The following is a 17,837-nucleotide window of genomic DNA, read 5'->3' as shown; positions in this document are numbered from 1 at the left end:
CACTCGACGGTCGATGCTCCGATCGATTGCTAGATATATCGCTGCGCGCACGCACTCACGCACGCACTCACGCACGCACGGCTGCGCGTGTCCAGAATCCGTATATACAATGTAAATGCGAATTATATACATATACATATAATGAACCCGCGGTATATCCTTCTTTTATTTTTTGCTCCGAAACAAGCGTGGCAACTGACATTTGTCTGGCATTCAAGCCGGGAATGCGTCATTGATGCCGATCGACATTAAGCATATGCAGGGTAGCTCAGTTAATCGGATTAGCTTCGCGTCTTCTGCGGATACGCGAAGAATCGGGATTTTACTCTCCCGCTCCTCACGAGATGTGCGATGCGACATGCAAATCGACGACGCGGCGAGAATGATGACGGTGGCGACGACGTAAATTGGGCAAAGGAATGCACGTTGGTTTTACGACGTTTTGCTTTAATCGGCAACAGAAATCATTTGCTTTACGCGATTCCTTGAAAACTATTTCTCTTTCTTCTTACGAAATATCGCAATTTGTATTCAGAGTTTGAATATTTGCGAATTATCGTTATAACACGCGACTGATAAGTTATACGATGCAATTCGTTCGAATAAATCATCGAAATTAGCCGGTTACGAAACGGATCGTATCGGTAGCGTTCGATGACACCCGCGACTCCGGATTTTAATTTTGCAATCTGAAATCGACTTATGTATAAATAAGCGATACAAGTATCTGCATGATATGCTGCAAAGTGCAGCTTTTAACGGCGTAAACAGCATTCATAATGGTACAACGATTCTATACCTGAGAAGTAGAAGGATATAAATCCAAAAGGTACTTTTTTTTTCCTCAAATGCGAAGTCTGCAAAGTTCAAGCTTAGATATGACTTACAAGATAAAACTTGTTTTTAAAATATAAATGATATCGTCATATTTAATTTGTACATATTTTTTTATGTGATTTGCTGGAACATTTGATTTGCACAGATTTTTAGCGTTTGTTCTATCAAATTATTTTTATTAAAAACACAATTAGCGTAAAATTAAAATGATACAAAAAGACATACGTAGGCAATTTGATAAGTCAGTGACTTTTTAAAAGGAGACTATGTTGAAAAATAAATAATGGAACTTTGGTTTAAAAAAGTTTAAAAAAAAAATGACTAACTTGTGAAACTCGTAAAAAAAAAACGGTAAGAATAATAATCTCCTTCTGTTTTTTGACGCAAAAATGACCCACCGTCCTTGCAGTTTTTTTCCAAATTTCTCAGAGGAGAGATAACGCAAAGATGTTATTCAGGTGCGACTTTTCAGGTGGAAGGACAGAGGGAGAAGGGTTGGGGAACGTTTACGGGGCGAGTTGCACAAAGTCAGAAAATTACGAGAACGAGGTTGGCGGATATCGAATAATCGCCAGTGGTCGAACCAGTCGGCCGGCGTTGTCGATACGACGATGTCGCAATCGCTCAACCGTAAACTGGACCCACTGGGCCAGTGGTCAACCGTGAATGGCCGACCACGCCCTCGTGCACCTTTCACAAGTTTCCTTTATAAAATGCTTCTTTATAAATTATATCTGTAAAATCGACAGGGCGACAACACGGTACATTTTATCGAACTATTAACGCGGATCTTTCAGATTTAACGTTGCTCGCGAGTCGATCATCTTTAAAAATTGAAGGAAAAAAAGAAGCGATGCACTCGTGATTACAGAATTATTTGGACTTTGACGAAAATTTTTTTCTTTTTTTTTTTAGTAGCTACTTCATTTTATTCGACAGATTGGAAATTTCTTGCCATCAGCCTTTCAACGTGCTCTCTCGAATGAACCGTCAACCGATCGGCATTGCTGTGATGTCGTGGCAACGGACTCGATCGATGTTACAGAATGCAAAGACAGCGTTCGCTCGCGCTCGGCATCCAGGATGATGAATTACTTGATTCCGAGGCGGTCGGCAAAGCCGGGGTTCTATGATCGATACTTGAAAGTCTTCGCGTATGGGAGATATTCAGTTATTATTTTAGTAGTGTATACTTGCCCAAATAAAATAATTAATGTAGCGGCTTTTTTGTATTAATAATTCCATAGCTGGGCATTTCTCATGTTGACAATAATTAAAAATCACTAACAATTAAACAAAAACACATTTATATAAATCCTATTTTAAACATAATAAGTTAGTCTAAATCGTAGATTTTAAAACAAAATTCTAATTATAATTTTATGTGTCGAATATTTTGATTATTTGTGTATTTTAATATAGATTTTATTTATGTTTAAACATTCTGATTCTTAAAATTCTTTTTATTATACATAAAATTATAAATAAAATTTTATGTATACCGTATAATAAAAAGAACATTTTAAGAATTAGAATGTTTAAACATAAATAAAATATATATTAAAATACACGAATAATACTCGACACGTAAAATTATAATTAGAATTTTATCCTAAAATCTAACATACAATTTAGGCTAATTTATTATGTTTAAAATAGGATTTTTATAAATGTGTTTTTGTTTAATTGTTAATGATTTTTAATTATTGTCAATGTAAGGAATGCTCAGCTACAGAATTATTAATGCAAGAAATCCGCTGTATTAATTATTTCTAAAAAAATTTTATTTTAAACCGTATCTATAATTTTGAATTGATGATTGGTTTATAAAAAATATATACATATTTGATAAAAATTTGAAGAAAATGTTTTGATACATAAACATCTAATTTAATTCATCTATTTATGAAATCTGAAACCTTTTTCCATGCTATTAAAAAAAACTAAGGATGACGTCGTTAAATTTATATTAATTGACAATGAACTTAATTAAGCAATATCCATATTATTTCGTTAAAGCTCCTAAAAATTTAATTAGATACAGATCTGAAAATAATTTTGTTTGAATCATCAAAATAATTATGTAAAATGCTTAAGTATTGATGGAAATACTGCAAAAAATTTTAACATTCTAGCAACCAGTTTAAACGTCCTACATAATTATTTTAATGATTCAAACAAAATTATTTTCAGATCCACATCTAATCAAATTTTTAGATGCTTCAGCAAAAACCGTTCTTTTTATGCGGAAACTTCGCTTGGTACAATAATAGACATTAGAAAGCGATAGTAACGGTCAGTATAATATACTGACCGTTACTAGAAATACCTTTGCACCGTTTTACATTTCTATATTATAGAAATGCAAAACGGTGCAAAGGTATTTCTTTATGAATAATCGTTACCGAGGAGCGGATGGACATTCCTTTAATTACAGACGGCTATACGAAAGTCCTCCGAGAAACGCAACTATAATGTTTCGTGCTAACGAACATCGATAGGCGAGTGCACGGTTGGAATGTTTCCTACCGTATCTGCCGTTAGCGTCCGATTTCGCTACGTTAGATTTCATTCTGATTGCCGGACCCCTTTCTCCAAAAAGTTTCGCAAAGGTTGAGCGAACGAAAGTCGCTGGCGATACTTTCTACGTTTCCTCCTCTTTCCCACGTAAGGAGATATTTTTGTATTTCAATAAAAGATCGACACTCACGGCTGCGAGGGCAATAATTTTTATTTATATTCGCGATTATAAAATCCTCTTCGTACGTATCTTTCTCTCGCGTCCTCCCGATACAATATCGCAGCTTCCGCTTATCGTAGACAGGTTCGTTTCCAGCAAACGTAACGTCGAAGTAGTCAGCCCGTAGTTCCCCGTTCGGAATAGAAAAAGAAAAGGATCCAGCGACGCGCGAGGCGAGGAATACGAGGAAAGGGGCATTAGCGTGCTAAGCAGATGCAGATGAAACAAATGGATTCGCTCAGTGACCGTCGTAAATTTACGATATCGCGACACGATCCGTACACTCTCGCACGAACGAGGGTACGAGGACCGCTGGCATCCTTCGGTGTGAAATTTGCCCGGTATCTAGGAGGACGAGGGTACTTCATCCGCATATAATTATAGACGTAATGCTCGATTCCGCGTATTAATTTTGCGATTTCATTGCTATTGCATATCTTCCAGTTCTTTCGTTCAAAAGTACCTGATATATCTGTTATTGCATCAGATTTGTACGCGAAATATACAGTCTTGGCCAAAAGTACAAAACACCTTCACAAATTGATATGTAAACGTTCTAACAATAAGTAAATTATAAAACAGTTTTATTGAAAAAATAATATTTGATACATCTTTTAATATTTTATATATTTTAATGTTTTTATAACAATTTTCAAATTTTGTTAATTTTCCTTTGGACTTTATTATCGCCTTCTCTAAGAAAATGTAATAAACTGTAGATGCCTTATAGTCAAGATTGTACACCTAGCGGCTTTAAATTGGAAATTTATCTATCGGAAGTTTGAAAAAGACTGTTGCAGAAAACATTTTTGCATGCGCCACATATAAACGCGAGGTTTATTTCTATTGAACGATTTAATCGAAAGCCACGGCGATTCGCTCTGACGCGAACGATACGTTATAATAAGCGATAAATGTAAAAGCGATGCATTACACTGGACAATAATTTGTCAGTCTTTCGCGATGCGTGGTTGATCGATGTTGCATCCGCCTGGGATCGTTTAAATGGTAGCGCCAGTTTGTCGATAAGATTATTAATGATGGTATGAATTATTCGCGGCATTTATCGCGATCTACACGGCAGCAAATTTCTCTTTTTTCCAGGAGCCATCGCTATTTCGGATCTCCTTTCTTTTCCGACAATCAGTGGCAGAAATTGGAATAGAAATTCACATATGATTTTATGCGTCATCACTGCAAATCCAGTGTGTGATAAGTGCCTTGTATGTGTGTAATTTAGTACTATATAAAAACAAAATGTCATACTATACACGTTTAAATATGTAAATTTAGATAGAATTAAATTTACAGACCTAAAAATAGTTTTGTTGACTTATCAAAATAATTATGTATATATAGAACGCTCAAGCTGATTGTTAAAATAAAATTTTTTGCAACATTGTTTATTTTGCATTATTCATTATTTGAATCTCCTACATAATTGTTTTATAAATTCATATTTTATGCAAAAAACAAATTAATCACACGCATATATATGAAGGCACTTATTACACATTTAAATTTGCATGTATACACATTGGTGAAAGATATCTGCAGAATTAAAAATATAAGCGTATATATACACAAAAAGATATATCTACTTATAAATTATTTATAAAATATATATTTATAAAACACGACGCGTGAGTTTCAAGATTTTTTCTTCCGGCCCAATCACGAGAAGGATACTTCCCCCTAGGTCATCGATTCCTGCTAAAGTCATCGACACGTGACTGCGCGACCGGTCCTGCAATCCAGTTCCGTCGCAGCCCAATCAGGCGAGGAGGTGTCCGGGAAGGGACAGGGATGAGGCGAGGAGTCTCGATCACTATCATCGGAATCAAGGACGTCCGCCTACGCTGAGCTTCCCGTATACCGTTACTACCGAATTCCGGCTTCTCCTCCGGGTCCTCTTGTTTTCTCCCTCTTTCTTTCTCTCCCCGCGAGCAAACGCAGATGGTCGAATTCGGAAGATTACCGTCCCTCGCGAGCTCCGATCTGATCTTCTTCGGCTCGGCGGCTTCTATCCGATTCGCTCGGGGTTTCCTCACGTTGGAATCCGGATGCCAAGGAGCGAACGGTCAGGCGAGCGAGCGAGCGAACGACCCACAGCTGCACTCGCGGCATTCTTCGCGCGTTGCGAAATTGCGCGTGTTCTTCGTGGCGTGTCGCGTGTACCTTCGCGTGTATTCCTCCTTCCCCTTTCTCCTCCTCTCTCTCCCGTCACGTGTGTCAGCGGGTGTTCGCGTGTGGGTGGCTGGACGAGCCGGGACGTGCAACATCGCTGATAGCCAGCGCGCGCACTGGTCATTGATGCGTCCGTGCATCCACGCGTGCCCTACGAAACGCGGGGGATGTCGACGAAGGACGTTAAAAAGATTCACGAGGGATATTCGTTAAACGGGAGAAAAAGATTTTTAGTCGACGTACAGAGGGAAATTTTGTTGAAATAAAAATTTAACTAAATACAGATCCGAAGGTAATTTTGAACTATCAAAATAATTATGTAGAACGCACAAGTTGATTGTTAAAATATAAAAATTTTTTACAGCATTATTTACTATGTTTTAATCCTACATAATTATTTTGATGATTCAACAAAACTATTTTCAGATCTGTGTCTAACTGAATTTTTAGATATTTCAATAACTTGTTCTTTCTATGTAGAATCTCGAGAGTAAACAACGTCTCGGAGTAAACAACGATTTTTTGTTGTTTTCTGATTTTTTCGTGTCCTTTTTTGTATGTATTGCTTACAGAGGAGAATATCTTTTTAGAACAGATCTCTTCATATAATATAAAGCATTATATAAACATAGTAAAAGAATTGAATGCGAAATAGTAAATTTCTGATTTTTAATTTGAATTAAGGAAATTAAAATTATATCATAGCTAATCATCTTCTTTAATTCAATTATATTATAATAATACAATTATTAAAATACACAGTTTTCATTAATACAAATATAAAACTTGTCGCACAATAATACTGTTGACGCTTCCACGGGTATTTTTTCAAACAAGCTTTTCAAACAACAATGTAAATACGAAGATAACCCGCAATTCGATGTATAATATAAATAGAAATATAACGTTTTACTTTAATTATATGAAAATAATAAAGTAAAATAAAAATATAAAACTCTTATATATTAATTATAATATTATAGACAAAGTAATAAAGTGATAATATTATAAGAATCAGAATATCTTTTTAACGACGTATTTTTTGTCCAACTTGAATTATTAGACAATTCCCTCTCTTATAACAATTTAATATTTTAATTTATATTTTTATATTTTATTATTTTTATATTTTATTCTCTTAATTTAATTTAATTTTTCTTTAGAGAAAGTGCGATAAAATATACAATTTTTCGATAGTTAATATTATTATACAGGGTAAATTTTGACAAAGTGCTCAAGTGTAGATAAAACGGACTAATCTGAGTCGGAAAGTTCTCTACCATTTTGCAATTTTCGCAATAATTAACAAGATATTAATTATTAAAAATCGCTGGATATTGGTTTTCAATAATTTTTTACTCAAATACTATCAACTTTACAGAAAAACAGCAAAAGATCAAATTTGTTTTTTTTCTTCTCATAAAGTTCGTATTATATTCAACAATTTTTAGTAATTAATCTTGTTAACTATTGTGAAAATTGCAAAATGGTACAGGATTTTTCGACTCAGTTTAGTCCGCTCTATCTACACACGAGCGCTTTGTCCAAACTTACCGGATACCTTGTAAAAACTTCAAGAAGTTCGTTAAAATGAATTTTTTTCCAAAATTAATTACCGAGAAATTTGTATTTTATTGCTTATAATTTGAAAGTTAATAATTATATATTTATATTATTAATATATGATATTATTATTATATTATTAATAATATAGATTTATATTAATATAATAACAATATATATATGTATTATATTAATAATACATATCTCCAATAATATATTATTATTATCATTGCTTCACGATATTCTTTCGCCGAAGAAAAATTGATTCTAGTAACCACTTTAAAAAGACATTTGATTTTCTTATAATATTTTATAAATATTTAGAAATTTTTTTTAGTGTTGTATTATACTTATAATATCATTTATATATAAAAAGTTTTATATTAAAAAACCATGTTTTTATAATAAATATTAATAATATCATAAAATACCTGAGGGATATTTCCTAACTAAACAGATTATAACATATTACAAACAACAACAAGGTAATTGTTTACTGTGTGGACAAGTGAGATAAAAAATTGATATTAAAAAACAATAGCAAAAATTACGACAAGAAGATGAGATTAAAGAAAATTTAAATAAAACCTGTCGCGTCAAAAGATCGCCAAAAAGCTTTTTCAATTTCTATAATTTTTATAACAATTTCAATGAAAACATATAAATTCGTTATTTTTGGCGAAAGTTTTTAACGCAGGAAATCATAGACTTTGCTTTAACAACATTGTTAAGGCAACAATTTGATATTCGTATGAAATAAAATTAAAACACTACGATAAAAATATTACACAGTATTGATACTATAAAAAATAAAATATTCAACATTGTTCCTCTCCTTCAATTTTTACTTAATTATGCACTAAATCATTGTACGTTTTATCGAGCGTAATGATTTTGATGGAATCTAAAAAGCTGACTGAGATATCTAAGCACAATTCTTTTCTAAGCGACATATCGGATGTCAACGTGAATCTTCCTTGCACAGCGGGCTGTTGCCGATCTATTGCAAGATAAGTCGACTGTTCACAGCGCGGTGCGAAATTACATTTTATGATCGTCGCTAAATTAACGCTTTTAATGGCTTCTTAGCGCCATTAGATTTAACAATCTGCAATTATCTGCGCTATGCATTAATCGCGGCAATAATGGTTACTTAAGAATAAGCCTTTTACGATTTACGATACTTGTTTGTAATTTTGCGTCTACCATATTTGAGCACGCCACATAAATTTTCACTAATTATATACATTTTGATATGCCATTTCGTCAGTGTAATACCAATACATCATAAAATTTAACATTTTCTCTAATTCTGAATAAATATCTCTTTGTAAGTCTGTGCTCCTAAGCAAAAAATAAACGCATTAAAAATTTATAATAAAAGAAATTAAAAAAATAATTTTCTTAATATATATATATTTCAAAATTAATATTTTTAAATTATGAAGTATTAGCATTACAAACATTTGTTATAAAATTTTGTAAAATTTGATAAACATAGTGATGCCATAAAATATGTCAACTCATTAAAATTCGCTAGTACTTCAAAGTTTGACACAGAGGAAAAGGTGATCTCGCCGAGAAGTTCAACAATAGTTATCAGAATCATCCGATAACATAAGACAAAAGAGATCTGTAGTACAGAGATATTTGAGGAGCAGACTTTCAAAATGCGTTTTGTCCAAAATTTGTAATTTTCAGAAAACGAGAAAGAAATGAAAATACGCACATTATAAAAAATAATAATATGTCAATTAGTAGGATGTGAAATATTAAATAAAATTGCTAAACAGTTAAAAATATTAAACAAAATTGCTAAAAGTGTTAAACAAATGCATTTTGTTTGTCTTTATTTAAAAAAACATAATGCACTTCGAAATTTTTTCTATATTTTGTCTGTATTTTTTCAGCATATAAAAATTAATGATGAAAAAATACTTTCTGAACATCTCAGAGTAGCTTATAATATGAGTCTTTCAATACTGAACACTACGCCATCTCTAACTAAAAAAATGAAATTTTGGACAAAACGCTTTTTGAAAGTTTGCTTCTTATTTCCTTAAGAGATTATTTTAAAATTTCTCGAAATAGTTGCTATAAGGACTTGATACGTCTGACAAATTTTGAAAGAAAGAAGAATCTTCAAAAGATTTGAAGGATCTCTGCGATGAAGTCAAAAGGACGAGCATTCTTAGATATCGACTTAAAATTATAGCAAATATAACTATTCGAAAATAACTGCTGAAGTAGAAACTTGCTTGCGAAATCTACAGCTTTATATTAAACAATTAATCGAAAATCACGAACGCAGAATCAATACAAGTGAATCAATCAAAAATAACAATCTTCTCAATCTTTCGATTTGACAATATCACATGGTATTCGAATACGGGATACAAGTAATTATAATGAGATTGGCATATATGTGGATCACAGACTGGAGCAACTATAATACTATTAGATGTACTACTATACGCGTCTTTAAATATTTTGAGATTAATGATGTCAATACGAAAGACGTCTGCAGGTTTATTATGCTCGAGGAAGCTGGCGAGGATGTTAATATTTGGTAGTATGAACTTACTTATCAATGTGGATCTATTAATCATACGTATCGATGCTAATGATAAACGTTCTATTCATGATATATATATATAGTATATATATATATATATCACGAATTATAGATCGTCCAAAGTTTTTGAAATAAATGAATAATTATCGAATCGGATTACGGACCATGACTCCTTGTTTTCGGTGTGTAGAACTGTTGTGAGGCATGTGTCGTCTTTGAGATGATTTCTCGTTGCCAAAAAAATTCCATATTGAGTAGACATTCATAGTACTGCAAAATGTTACTGTAACAAACATCTAACTTAAGTACAATTAAAGAGAATTGTTTCAAAAGGAAAAAACTATGTATTTCGAATGACAATATTAAATAAACTGTCTTACATCTTTAAATATTAAACAAAAGCGTTGAAAATAAAAATATATGTATTAATATTATTTTCTTATATTTTAATCTACGTCATACATCTTTTTTCGCTCTTTTTAACATCACAAAGTGCGAGTTTGTGTTTAAAAAATTTAATTATTTGTAATTATACACGTGATGTAATTAACCAATTTAAAAAAAATTTTTATTTAAAAAACTAATGTTTTCGGAATAGAAAATAGTTTTACAGTAATTAAATAGTAAAATTTTAGATAATTTCGTAATTGTACGTAAAGTGATATAATTACGATACTAACGACTACGATATAATTATAATATTATAATTACGAACTGTACGTAAACAAGTTTTCACTTCTTTTCTCTCTCATTGTTTAGAAGAGCTTCTATATTTGTTTATGAGGTGAGATTGATCGAACGCGAAGAGTCAACAGCTTCACAAGACAAAGAAAGATTTTGAATTTCCGTTAGAAAATTGTTAACGGATAACATAATTTTAATAAATTCGTATTAGTATTACATAGACGGGAATAATCAGGTTACATTATTTTTAATAACACTAATTTTGATAAATAATATTAAAATTAATAATAGTCACACACACGTAATGTTCAAATCAACAACAATGATAAGAAACAATGTGCAAAGTATATAATAGCGAAATACTTAGTTAATTATTTACTTATATTAATTTATTAGCGTTTTGATTAAAATTGGAATACTCCTAGTAATGAGAAACAAATTATAACAATAAAGCCAAGTTTAAAAAATCGCTTCTATAAAACAGGTCGAGCAAGATAAAAATTCTGTCCTCTCAACATTTATAATATTATCAAATCAGCGCAATCAAATTTTAATATCAGTTTAATGTTGAAAATTTCAACGCAGAAAGGTATAGACACAACAGTCAAAATCTATTTAGAGAAGCAACATTACTTACCAGTTAGAAGTAATTTAATTAAGAAAAATCCAAGTAAAAAAACGCAACCTGAGTAACAAATTCGATGAATAAGCGCTTGATAAATCAAAGAATAAAAATATTCATCTGTAATATATCGGACAAGAAGTAACGTGTGTTTTGAAAAACAATTAGACGAAAAAGAAAAAAAATTATAAGAAAATTGCCCTTACCATTGTGGCCCATTGCCGGATCTCTCAAAAAATAACGAAAATTTATAATAACCGGTGCGTTACTAATAAAATTTCTTGAAAATCATATCGCAAGTCACAACATTCCGGACCAAAAGAAATGGAAACAGAAAACTCAAGGGCACAAAAATAAATGTGCAAACCGTACGGCGAGAAGATACCAAATAACACGGATATTCAAAGAACACTGGCAATATAAGCAAAAATAGAATACTACGTGACTCAAGATGGCAAAATTGCGGGTAAATTTAAACCTTAGAAAATTTACCAAGTATCCAAGGAAATCAGGATTTCAAAATTTTTTAAAATATTAAAAGTAACACTTAAGAAGTAATCATCTCTAAAAAAAATAAATTGTAAGTTCAAGATTTATTATCTTGCCTGACATCATATAAAAGCGACTTTTAAGAGTTTCAAGGCTTTAATTTCATTGGTTATTTATTATTAAAGGAGATTTCAATCTAAATTAAAGTGTTTAATAAATTAATTCCATGAATTAATTATTTTTTATATAATATTTCAATTTGTATAATAATGTCTGCATATTTTGCCTTGATTATTTTGTTATTAATTGTACATCTCAAAACATGACACAAAAAATTTTTATCGATTTTAATTTTTAAACAAATTATTATTTACTTTTAATAATAAAGTATGCCTTTTTCCACGTGGAAAAAATCAAATTTTATTTTTATAGTAAGGGAATAATATCCTCTGAAAAATATTAAAGTCGAACACTTCTAGAAAACTTTTACGCAAACGGCAATTTATTAAAATGTACTACGATCACTTTGTGGACTTCTTGTGAATTAAATTATTTTAAAAAAACAAAGAAAAAAGATAGGATTTGCATACGCAGTTGTTCATGCGCGGCGTTGAACTTCAAGAAGCAGACCCGCATTTTTTTATCCAATGGTAGCACGTCGACGATCCGATTAAAACTGGCGAGCACTGCGACAATGGTGCATATATTGTCCTCTTCCTTGTAAGTCCAATGTACGACCAACTCGCCACTTAACTTATTCCAGGCGAGATTTTCCACACGACCATTGAATTTGGCACGCACAAAGGCCGTCATCGCACACTTGTTGACATTCCATAATGACAAAGATCCATTCTTCCTTCCGCCTATACAAAGCAAGTCGGATATTTGCGGGTGCCAAGCGATCGCCTGTCGAGTATGAACATTTTTACATTCCACTTATCGTTGATAAAATGTGATTTGTATAGAACAGTATCGACAGTTAAAGATAACCGCAAGATCAAAATTAATATCAATTTATAATTACGAGCAACATTCAAAGTAGGCAGATTCTCAAATTTACTTTACAGAAAATTATTTGAAGCATCATTTGTTTGCTTGCATGGAAAAAATGGATTTGCTGAAGTGTCTAAAAATTTAGCTGGATACAGCTCTGAAAATAAATTGTGTTAGATTATTATCAAAGTAATTATAGGGCACTCAAACTGGCTGCTAGAATGCCAAAATTTTTTGCAGCATTGCACATTATGTTTGAGAATTCTACACAAAAATCTTGATAGTCCATCAAAATTATTTTCAAGTCTGTATCTAGGTAAATTTTTAGGTACTCTAGCAAAATCCTTTTTCCTGTATTGTACTCACAATTATTATATTTTTATTCATTATATTGAATAATTATAGATTCGTGAAATAAAATTCGAGTTGCACTCGTGTATGGTTTGACATTTGTTAAATTGTGCACCACACAATCATGAAATCTGAATACTACTTTCGTAACATTGAGTAAGGGAATCTCTTTATCTTAATGAAGATTATGATGAGAATATTGAAGATTATTGAACAGCGTCTCACCGGCTTACCTTTACAGGTTTAAAGAATCTGATATTGAAACAAGGAGTCAATTCCGACCAGAAAAATAATCGGACCATTTTGTCCACCCCAGTCGATACGAGATACTTGTGATTTGGCGAGAAACTCAGGTTCAGGATCTCAGTTCTAGTAAGCTCACGCCTGGTGTGCAGCAATATACCCGTGTCGGAGTCGAATATTGATATTTTGCCGCTGCATCCACTGTGAATATAATATTATAAATTTTTCAGTCATTTTTATATTTTTTACACATATCATTTTATTATTATTGTTTATTATAATGCAGTTTTATTTGTTTATATTTCCGATTATCCGGTTTACAGATCATAGTGTGCTGAATAAGCGTATTATGACTTTATGATATATATATATATATATATATAAATCATAATACGCTTATTCAATATGATCCATGTCCGGAAAGAAATAATTAAGATATATACCTACTCTGCAACTGCAAAGAATTAATATCCGTAAAGAGTCTCGAATATTCGAAGAATTAAAAAACTGTAGCGCACAAAAAAACTTAAGCAGTAAGCAAATTAATATTTTATTGGCTTATAATATTCTCTCCATATTTAACTTTGTAGTCAATTATTTTAATAACAATCACTTACAATTTTCACGCTTATGCAATTATAAAATGAGCTTTAGATTTGCTACCGTTTACGTTATTACCTTACATCTCTATTGCAATTGACTGATTCACTTACTGCTTACGTCTTATTACTTTATGTTTTTTGTGTACCACAATTCTTAATCATAGAATTGATATTCACGTGACGATCTGACGATCATAAGCTGACCAGCAAACGCAACGTATAATACAGCCTTCATTCTCCAACAAACATTTACACATGACGTCCCACAAAATTTTTTGCTTTTTCAAATCGTACATCACGAGCATTGAGGTGTAGCTTTCATAAATGAAGACAGACATTATCAATTTATTGCCTAAAATGATAGATAATTTGTGTTTATTATCTAGATTAAAATGGGACATGTTGTATAATTATTTTCTACTTGTCTCTCAACAGACCTTAATGATTCAACGTATGCAATAAAACATCATTTTTGCTGTTATACCTGCTAAACTTTTTTTGTCAAAATTAAAACATGATATAAAAACTATGTAACTTGTAAAAGATTATTGTAATTATCGCGCAGACTTGCCGGTATCAAATTATTCGAGACAATCGCTGTTTGTGCGATACGTGGTACGCTTTGTATTCAAGGATGACAAGTAACATGTTACTTGTAACGCTGTTCCCATTTTTTTTGATGTTACACTCACCGTCACTGGCCCATTTTAAGTCGATAATTTGGCCGAAATCATTATAAGTTATCGACTTACATCGGATGATACTGGATAACACCTTTTCACCGTCGTTATCATATATAATCAGGTGATCATTATTGGACACGGCCAACATGTTGTTGCAGCTCCAATCCATCGCCTTATTAAAATTATCCCCTTCAATATCAGAAGTCATCAGAGAGATACGGATTTAACAGATAAACCTGAATTACTTTGAACCAATTGCGACGTACCCAAAGGGATGACATCTTCGGGCACAGACAACATCTTGTCCGCGCTTCCTATCAGGATCCTCTTGCGGGGTACGCACTTCCAGCTTTCTTTCTTCTCGTATTCCGAATGCGGCGGGTTCCGAGGTCGTCGCACCATCGAACCGCTAAAGCGTAAAATCTTGTCTTGATCTAATTCTATCGAGAAGCATATTTTTCGATTTTAGTTTATCATATGTTTAAAAAACGAAAGAGAGAATACATAAAGAAATCCTAAGCAGCTAGTGTTTCTTTAGTTAATGTCAAACAATCTATAATTTGCTCTTTCAGGATTTTATTTTTGTAACATATAAAATTGAATGAAGAAATTAGGTTCGTTTTGTACGTTGTAATTCTATTTATAATTTGATATGCCCTGCAATGTAAGAAACGTTTAAAAAATTAGAATGTATACATAATATGATATATAAAATATATATTCAAGTTACACTCGTGTATTAAAATACATAGCATAAAGAATTATAAATAGAATTCTATTCTGAAATCTGATGTGAACTATAGATCGCCTAAAGTGGCTTTTAGAATTCTTTCTATCTCGAAACTGCAAAATACAAAATAAACAGAAGAATTATTCTAGGCGAATGTATACTTTTGTATTAATTAGATTTATTAACTAAGAGCAATTATATACTAACTAGATATACACATTTTACTATAATTAAACATTACCTGGTATTAAAACCTGTTCTAACATTATCGCACGCAAAGCCTTACGTCGGTAGATAGTCTCCAGCGAATCAATCTGTTTTTTTTTTAAATCAAAATACGGTTACGCAATTGGAATCGTAAATGGATATCGTTTTGTACATTCGTACCTGTTTACAAACGTCTATTATATTCGTTTTCTCTGTTGGTTTTTCCTTCATTAACAGATAATGAGCCATATCGAAATTATAACCGCGTCGGGAGGGTAAGAATCTGTCCCCTAAATAGATCTGTTTCGATATCGATGAATACGCTTTGATTTTCATACAGTTTGGATGTCGAAATTTCTGCGCATTGTATTGCTCAGGATCTTCGTTGGTAGCCTCTTGGGTAGATAACAGAGGCCATTTCCGTGGAATAATCTTGATAAGACATAAAAATTATACATATGTATATGTCACAATTAAAGTGTTAACTCAGTAAATGTATACACTTAGTCTGCTGTAGTCAGTGTATACATTTATTAAAGTTAACACTTTGACTGTGATATACGAAATAAAGATATATCTACATATATATACACGCATACACAACTATTCATGATTCGCGTGGGAAAATTCGAGCGCAGATTTCTTCCTTAAATTTTTAATAAGGCAAAAACGGAACAATGTTAATAAATTCGATCAAAATATCTCGCGAAAATTTTTCGTTGAATAAAGCATCAGGATCTCGCGAACTGAAAATAGATTGTAGGCTGAAATTTTTAATTTCACGAAAAAATTCCTATGTTCGTTTCTGTGCTCTTCAGCATCACGGGTAAAAAAACGCATTATATATTTCCCGGATTTATTCGAAGGTCGAAGAGAGACTAATTCCCCGGCACATCATGTGTGATCGATCGATCGCCGCTCAATCGTTAGCCCATGACCGTCGCAGCTAATTGAAAACTTCATTCCCACGGTGAATCGGTGGAGAACGCGGTGGGGCCCGAACCGGTCAGCGACGACATTATGAGATGCGAAAACGCCACGCATACGCGCCGCTCCGTTCGTGGGCCGTACCACCTGCGGCAAAACTTTGTCTCCTGCAGGGGATGCTCCTTGAAATGAGAGACAATAAATTTGAAGAACGAGAGAGAGAGAGAGAGAGAAAGAAAGAGCTACGACAGTCACTGTATGATGCCCTGATCTATAAACAGCATTTTTATCATAAACGTTTAAGCAAACGCTCCATCAAGTTCAACACATTAGAGTTAACTTCGACATTTAATTTGCAACATTCACAAAACTTGGAGCATTCGTATAAAATGCTACACGAGCTATTTAAAAAAATCAAGCAACGAGATTGAAGAGACAACATTGATTCTTCCCAGCATCCATCGGGGGGATTCGATAGAGTTTCCCGTTTCATACAGTACGCTTTGCCTCGCGTTCAAGTATAGCGGATAATCCGGGGGAAGTAGTTTTCGCGCTTTTGTAACAGGCAGGAGACTGCATCGTACAGAAGGAGAAAAGATCCTACCAGACGTAAAATCCAAAATTTTCTATGTCCGAGGACGGCCGAGTGCGGAGGGTACCGCTGGATAATTTCTGCTGGAGGCATTATGCACGAAGGGGTAATACCTTATACCGACCATTGTACCCCCTGCGAACATCTGGCTGTCCGGGTTAGTGATGGATGGGACAAGTTACCGAACCTGATTCCCGTAGCTGGACCAATCTCATATATACACACGTTTAAAAAAGGAAAGAAAAGAGAACGCTCCCGTGCGCTCGTGCGTCGCGTCTTATAAAACTTTAATTTACAAGATATTAAATAAACTCTCACGAGCAATGATTTCACGCACATGTTTGCGTTATGCAGGGATAAGAAGATTTATTGTTACTATTTGCAAAAGTAATATGTTTAATTAATTTCATAATTATACGAGGGTGGTTCAAATCAAACCGGGACTTTTTTATTCTTATGTTCATGAGAATAAAAGTCCCCGTTTGACTTGAACCACCTACGTATACGTAGCATAATATTTCAAGAATTTTAAGAAGAAAAAGATCTCTAAAATACCAAGACGCGTTTTGTAGTTAAGTAGATCTGATTAAATATGAATAAAAGACGTGGGCAGTTCCTGTTCCATGAAAAGCTTGTTTGTTCATCTGAGATCGATTTTATTGCTCGCGTGAAAGGCTTAGAATGTTAGAAGTCGAGATCTCGTTTCTCTTGGATATCCCAAGCGTTCAAAAAGGAATTTTAATTTTGAAACGGGATTACGTGGCGATATGAATGATAGCACCGCCGGCCAGGTACGATCGCGCGACGCAGCG

At 32.9% G+C, this 17,837-nt stretch overlaps 1 protein-coding gene across 1 annotated transcript in view; it reads right to left on the bottom strand.

Moving 5' to 3' along the window:
• Nucleotides 1-10,045: 10,045 nt before the first annotated feature.
• LOC108727273 (protein cortex) overlaps nt 10,046-17,837 on the bottom strand; it is a 42,684-nt gene continuing 34,892 nt past the window's right edge. The window contains exons 2-9 of the mRNA XM_018455326.1: nt 15,687-15,938; nt 15,541-15,613; nt 14,836-15,009; nt 14,579-14,758; nt 14,064-14,238; nt 13,275-13,485; nt 12,288-12,603; nt 10,046-10,185 (exon numbers count right to left, since the gene is read on the bottom strand). Of these exons, the coding sequence (XP_018310828.1) occupies nt 10,046-10,185; nt 12,288-12,603; nt 13,275-13,485; nt 14,064-14,238; nt 14,579-14,758; nt 14,836-15,009; nt 15,541-15,613; nt 15,687-15,938 (1,521 nt within the window). The remainder of the gene's footprint in view (nt 10,186-12,287; nt 12,604-13,274; nt 13,486-14,063; nt 14,239-14,578; nt 14,759-14,835; nt 15,010-15,540; nt 15,614-15,686; nt 15,939-17,837) is intronic.

Source organism: Mycetomoellerius zeteki, unplaced genomic scaffold (genome assembly GCF_001594055.1).
Source record: "Mycetomoellerius zeteki isolate Tzet28-1 unplaced genomic scaffold, Tzet1.0 scaffold48, whole genome shotgun sequence".
Lineage (NCBI taxonomy): Eukaryota > Metazoa > Arthropoda > Insecta > Hymenoptera > Formicidae > Mycetomoellerius > Mycetomoellerius zeteki.
Note: the sequence above shows the minus strand (reverse complement) of the source record. Positions and strands in the feature narration are given on the sequence as shown.